This window comes from Ictalurus punctatus, chromosome 29, assembly GCF_001660625.3.
Source record: "Ictalurus punctatus breed USDA103 chromosome 29, Coco_2.0, whole genome shotgun sequence".
Taxonomy (NCBI): Eukaryota; Metazoa; Chordata; class Actinopteri; order Siluriformes; family Ictaluridae; genus Ictalurus; species Ictalurus punctatus.
The window spans coordinates 1,896,305-1,903,804 of record NC_030444.2 but is presented as its reverse complement, the minus strand read 5'-3'; the positions used below and the strand labels follow the sequence as shown (position 1 = coordinate 1,903,804).

At 36.8% G+C, this 7,500-nt stretch overlaps 1 protein-coding gene across 3 annotated transcripts in view; it reads left to right on the top strand.

Moving 5' to 3' along the window:
• klf3 (Kruppel-like factor 3 (basic)) overlaps positions 1–7,500 on the top strand; it is a 22,371-nt gene that overhangs the window by 5,865 nt on the left and 9,006 nt on the right. For 2 of the 3 annotated variants that reach the window (XM_017461180.3, XM_017461181.3), the window contains one exon: positions 5,495–5,555. The exons of the other annotated variant lie outside the window; for it this stretch is intronic. In XM_017461180.3, coding sequence (XP_017316669.1) covers positions 5,495–5,555 — 61 coding nt within the window. The remainder of the gene's footprint in view (positions 1–5,494; positions 5,556–7,500) is intronic. 3 annotated transcript variants of the gene reach the window in all.

The following is a 7,500-nucleotide window of genomic DNA, read 5'->3' as shown; positions in this document are numbered from 1 at the left end:
TCTCTATTAGTCGAATGCTGATATTCCTACGTTATCTTTATTAGTCGAATGCTGATATTCCTACGTTATCTTTATTAGTCGAATGCTGATATTCCTACGTTATCTTTATTAGTCGAATGCTGATATTCCTACGTTATCCTTATTAGTCGAATGCTGATATTCCTACGTTATCCTTATTAGTCGAATGCTGATATTCCTACGTTATGTTTATTAGTCGAATGCTGATATTCTTACGTTATCTCTATTAGTCGAATGCTGATATTCCTACGTTATCTTTATTAGTCGAATGCTGATATTCCTACGTTATCCTTATTAGTCGAATGCTGATATTCCTACGTTATCTTTATTAGTCGAATGCTGATATTCCTACGTTATCTCTATTAGTCGAATGCTGATATTCCTACGTTATCCTTATTAGTCGAATGCTGATATTCCTACGTTATGTTTATTAGTCGAATGCTGATATTCTTACGTTATCTCTATTAGTCGAATGCTGATATTCCTACGTTATGTTTATTAGTCGAATGCTGATATTCCTACGTTATCTCTATTAGTCGAATGCTGATATTCCTACGTTATGTTTATTAGTCGAATGCTGATATTCCTACGTTATCTCTATTAGTCGAATGCTGATATTCCTACGTTATGTTTATTAGTCGAATGCTGATATTCCTACGTTATCTTTATTAGTCGAATGCTGATATTCCTACGTTATCTCTATTAGTCGAATGCTGATATTCCTACGTTATGTTTATTAGTCGAATGCTGATATTCCTACGTTATGTTTATTAGTCGAATGCTGATATAACTACGTTATCTTTATTAGTCGAATGCTGATATTCCTACGTTATCTTTATTAGTCGAATGCTGATATTCCTACGTTATCTTTATTAGTCGAATGCTGATATAACTACGTTATGTTTATTAGTCGAATGCTGATATTCCTACGTTATCTCTATTAGTCGAATGCTGATATTCCTACGTTATCTTTATTAGTCGAATGCTGATATTCCTACGTTATCTCTATTAGTCGAATGCTGATATTCCTACGTTATCCTTATTAGTCGAATGCTGATATTCCTACGTTATGTTTATTAGTCGAATGCTGATATTCCTACGTTATCTCTATTAGTCGAATGCTGATATTCCTACGTTATCTTTATTAGTCGAATGCTGATATTCCTACGTTATCTTTATTAGTCGAATGCTGATATTCCTACGTTATCTCTATTAGTCGAATGCTGATATTCCTACGTTATGTTTATTAGTCGAATGCTGATATTCCTACGTTATGTTTATTAGTCGAATGCTGATATAACTACGTTATCTTTATTAGTCGAATGCTGATATTCCTACGTTATCTTTATTAGTCGAATGCTGATATTCCTACGTTATCTTTATTAGTCGAATGCTGATATAACTACGTTATGTTTATTAGTCGAATGCTGATATTCCTACGTTATCTCTATTAGTCGAATGCTGATATTCCTACGTTATCCTTATTAGTCGAATGCTGATATTCCTATGTTATCTCTATTAGTCGAATGCTGATATTCCTACGTTATCTTTATTAGTCGAATGCTGATATTCCTACGTTATCTTTATTAGTCGAATGCTGATATTCCTACGTTATCTTTATTAGTCGAATGCTGATATTCCTACGTTATGTTTATTAGTCGAATGCTGATATTCCTACGTTATCTTTATTAGTCGAATGCTGATATTCCTACGTTATCTTTATTAGTCGAATGCTGATATTCCTACGTTATCTTTATTAGTCGAATGCTGATATTCCTACGTTATCTTTATTAGTCGAATGCTGATATTCCTACGTTATCTTTATTAGTCGAATGCTGATATTCCTACGTTATCTTTATTAGTCGAATGCTGATATTCCTACGTTATCTTTATTAGTCGAATGCTGATATTCCTACGTTATGTTTATTAGTCGAATGCTGATATTCCTACGTTATCTCTATTAGTCGAATGCTGATATTCCTACGTTATCTCTATTAGTCGAATGCTGATATTCCTACGTTATCTCTATTAGTCGAATGCTGATATTCCTACGTTATCTTTATTAGTCGAATGCTGATATTCCTACGTTATCTTTATTAGTCGAATGCTGATATTCCTACGTTATCTTTATTAGTCGAATGCTGATATTCCTACGTTATCTCTATTAGTCGAATGCTGATATTCCTACGTTATCTCTATTAGTCGAATGCTGATATTCCTACGTTATCTCTATTAGTCGAATGCTGATATTCCTACGTTATCTCTATTAGTCGAATGCTGATATTCCTACGTTATCTTTATTAGTCGAATGCTGATATTCCTACGTTATCTTTATTAGTCGAATGCTGATATTCCTACGTTATCTTTATTAGTCGAATGCTGATATTCCTACGTTATCTTTATTAGTCGAATGCTGATATTCCTACGTTATCTTTATTAGTCGAATGCTGATATTCCTACGTTATCTTTATTAGTCGAATGCTGATATTCCTACGTTATGTTTATTAGTCGAATGCTGATATTCCTACGTTATCTCTATTAGTCGAATGCTGATATTCCTACGTTATCTCTATTAGTCGAATGCTGATATTCCTACGTTATCTCTATTAGTCGAATGCTGATATTCCTACGTTATCTTTATTAGTCGAATGCTGATATTCCTACGTTATGTTTATTAGTCGAATGCTGATATTCCTACGTTATCTTTATTAGTCGAATGCTGATATTCCTACGTTATCTCTATTAGTCGAATGCTGATATTCCTACGTTATCTCTATTAGTCGAATGCTGATATTCCTACGTTATCTCTATTAGTCGAATGCTGATATTCCTACGTTATCTCTATTAGTCGAATGCTGATATTCCTACGTTATCTTTATTAGTCGAATGCTGATATTCCTACGTTATCTTTATTAGTCGAATGCTGATATTCCTACGTTATCTTTATTAGTCGAATGCTGATATTCCTACGTTATCTCTATTAGTCGAATGCTGATATAACTACGTTATCTCTATTAGTCGAATGCTGATATAACTACGTTATCTTTATTAGTCGAATGCTGATATTCCTACGTTATCTTTATTAGTCGAATGCTGATATTCCTACGTTATGTTTATTAGTCGAATGCTGATATTCCTACGTTATCTTTATTAGTCGAATGCTGATATTCCTACGTTATCTCTATTAGTCGAATGCTGATATTCCTACGTTATGTTTATTAGTCGAATGCTGATATTCCTACGTTATGTTTATTAGTCGAATGCTGATATAACTACGTTATCTTTATTAGTCGAATGCTGATATTCCTACGTTATCTTTATTAGTCGAATGCTGATATTCCTACGTTATGTTTATTAGTCGAATGCTGATATTCCTACGTTATGTTTATTAGTCGAATGCTGATATAACTACGTTATCTTTATTAGTCGAATGCTGATATTCCTACGTTATCTTTATTAGTCGAATGCTGATATTCCTACGTTATCTCTATTAGTCGAATGCTGATATTCCTACGTTATCTTTATTAGTCGAATGCTGATATTCCTACGTTATCCTTATTAGTCGAATGCTGATATTCCTACGTTATGTTTATTAGTCGAATGCTGATATAACTACGTTATCTTTATTAGTCGAATGCTGATATTCCTACGTTATCTCTATTAGTCGAATGCTGATATTCCTACGTTATCCTTATTAGTCGAATGCTGATATTCCTACGTTATGTTTATTAGTCGAATGCTGATATTCCTACGTTATCTTTATTAGTCGAATGCTGATATTCCTACGTTATCCTTATTAGTCGAATGCTGATATTCCTACGTTATGTTTATTAGTCGAATGCTGATATTCCTACGTTATGTTTATTAGTCGAATGCTGATATTCCTACGTTATCTTTATTAGTCGAATGCTGATATTCCTACGTTATGTTTATTAGTCGAATGCTGATATTCCTACGTTATCTTTATTAGTCGAATGCTTATATTCCTACGTTATCTTTATTAGTCGAATGCTGATATTCCTACGTTATGTTTATTAGTCGAATGCTGATATTCCTACGTTATCTCTATTAGTCGAATGCTGATATTCCTACGTTATGTTTATTAGTCGAATGCTGATATTCCTACGTTATCTTTATTAGTCGAATGCTGATATTCCTACGTTATCTTTATTAGTCGAATGCTGATATTCCTACGTTATCTCTATTAGTCGAATGCTGATATTCCTACGTTATCTCTATTAGTCGAATGCTGATATTCCTACGTTATCTTTATTAGTCGAATGCTGATATTCCTACGTTATCTCTATTAGTTGAATGCTGATATTCCTACGTTATCTCTATTAGTCGAATGCTGATATTCCTACGTTATCTCTATTAGTCGAATGCTGATATTCCTACGTTATGTTTATTAGTCGAATGCTGATATTCCTACGTTATCTTTATTAGTCGAATGCTGATATTCCTACGTTATCTTTATTAGTCGAATGCTGATATTCCTACGTTATCTTTATTTTTAACCTTTTGAATCTTTAGTTCGAAACATTCACAAAAACACTCTGGATATCTGAATACTCTCATGGATATCAAACAATTGCAAACAAAACAGGTTTATCCAAAAAAAAAAATTCAAATCTTTTGTTAATTATAGCTGTGCAACAATTATTGGCACCCCTATGAATTCAAATGAGGAAAATATATTTGAAGTACATTCCCATTGATATTTTGCTTTTTTTTTTTTTTTTTTTTTAGGAACAGGAAATTGTTCAACCATGACTTCCTGTTTCACAGGGGTATAAATATGAGGAAACACACAGACCAAATTCTCTTAGTCATTCATAACAATGGGGAAGAGAGAGGAATGTAGCTGTGATGTGCAGCAAAAGGTTGTTGAGCTTCACACAATGGGGCGTGTCTATAAGGAAAGAGCACAAGCGTTGAAAACGGCCGTTTCCACCATCAGGGCAATAATTAAGACGTTCCAGTCGACTGGAGATGTTATGAATCGACCTCACAGCCTTCTTTGATCATATTTACCCAGAGTACTGATATTAATGGAGGGCCCTGTATATCACGCTGTATTACAGTGGAGCTCATCCACGGCAACCGTAAAGGGACAAATACCTACCAGGTTATGCCATTTTACTCTAAACAGATGCTTTCTTGTCGGATTATTCAAAGTGAGCGATTTGGCTCTGTGTGTGTGTGTGTCTGTGTGTGTGTGTGTGTGTGAGTGAGAGAGAGAGGATTCTGTAATGTTGGGTGGATCTGCCTCAAAACATAAGTAATGACACTTTTCACGATCCGCCTTTTCTGCCTCTGAGGCACAGAGTTAACACCATGCTCTCTATCACATCCTGTCATGCTGTCACTTCTTTGTTGGTTCAGTGTGTGTGTGTGTGTGTGTGTGTGTTGTATATGTGTCTCGCAAGTCGTTTACTGATCCTCTCTCTTTTTTATTTGTTTGTTCATCTTCCAGAATTCCAGTGGGAGCAGCCATGCTCATGTATGACTATCCGGTGAAGGCAGACAGGGAGACGGTGTGTACTAAGACTTGCTCAATATACTGTACACACACACACACACACACACTCCCAGACAAACACGCACACACGTGTACGGAGTCTTGCATCATAATGGACAAAATGATCATAATCACACTCATTTCCTTCAGTATTAAAAACGACCGTTATTAATCACGCGCATGCTTGCGGTGCATTGTGGGATATCACGAGCACGCCGGATGTTTTTTCACTCTCTACTCTATAGTCTAATAATCTGAGCCCTACTTCCTGTTTCCTACGTTTTATATATATATATATATATATACTCACTCGCATGTATTACATGCAGTCTGTCCCCTTGCAATGCATTGTGGGATTTCCTAGTCTCCATTACATCATCGTACAGTACGTGAACGCACACACGGTAAATCCCCAACTGACAGAACAGGGTGCGGTGTCCGACATGTGTAGGATATCCACGACGCGCGGACGTACGGAACAGGAAGCGTGGAGCAGGACGCCATTCTAGACCTGGAATACGTCCTTAGAAGCGACTACAAAATGGCGTCCGGCTCCCTGCTCCCTTTCGGAAGGGACTCTTGGAAAAACAGCGTTCGCTGAACAGAACATAGCGAAATAGGGCGTTTCGGACGTATATAAGGTTAAAAAGAGAAAGAAATGAAATATAAGTGCAAAGAAAACATGAGGTTAAAAAGTATAGGCTGCTTTTTTTCAAAAAATAAATAAATACAATAATTCTAAGAACTTCAAAAGAATGAAATAAAAACAAATGCCGCCCCCAAACTAGCGAATAAATAAATAAATAAATAAATAAAAGTCACGGCTAATTCGAACCGATTCGATTCAGGAAGCTGAAACCGAATCCGTGTTCCGGTCTGTAATGAATAGCAGCAGTGAGTCTCGAAAATAACAGCGAGTTCTTAAAAACATCCATCACCACATAACACGTCTTCAGATCAAATACGCGGCGTTAATAAAACATTCTGCCGGAGTTTGCGTAAGCGCTAGAAAAACAGAAGAGCGCCGAGGGGAAATGTCCGCGGCGCAGCGACACCTGAAGTAGAAACGCAGCTCCGTGACGTAATCATAACATCAAAAAGCATCCGTCGGATTCCGTGAGACGCGCCACCATCCATCACCTCCGTGACTCCGGGTTTCTCATGATTTATACGGTTTTTTCTTCGCTCGAGTGGCGATTAAGAAGGCGCTGCGTGTTTTTTAACGCCTGGATTACAGGGCGTGTGTGGTATCGGGTTTATCTCGCCTTCCTGTTGCTCGACTGGCTCGGCGGGACGAATTTACCCGGAAAAAAACAAAAAAAACAGAACCCAGCCCTCATGTTTCCTCTCACAAAAACGGCCGGCCTGGCGATCAGCCAATCACACGCCAGGGTTTTGTGTGTGTGTGTGTGTGTGTGTGTGTGTGTGTGTGGTCCTGTTTTTGTGCGTTGGAGGAAAACAAGGGCAAGAAAACCGTATTTGCTTCTTTGTTGTTAAACTGGACAGCGACCTTTTTTTTTTTTTTTTTTTTTGCTGGGAAGTATCTTCGTTGTATGGCCTGCATCATACGTACCGTACGTTCTGGTTTAAATAAACGTAAATAGATTGCGCTACGTTACGCGTTTGTACCTCTGATTACGTAATTGCACTTTCACAATTAAAAAAAAAGGGAATAAAATGAAAATTCCGAAATGATGTTTATGATTTTCACACTGTTCTAACATTACTGTACTGCATCCTGTGTGTGTGTGTGTGTGTGTGTGTGTGTGTGTGTGTGTGTGTTCAGATGGACGTACGTTCCTTTCTCATTAGGTGAGGCTTTTTAAGGGGCCTGTGAGTTAGCCTTGGCGCTGACTCACTCGAGCAAATTCAGAAAAGCAGTTTTTCATCATCTGTCTCCTGAGTACACAGCTGCCTCTAGAAGTGTGTGTGTGTGGGTGTGTGTGAGAGAGAGAGCTTGG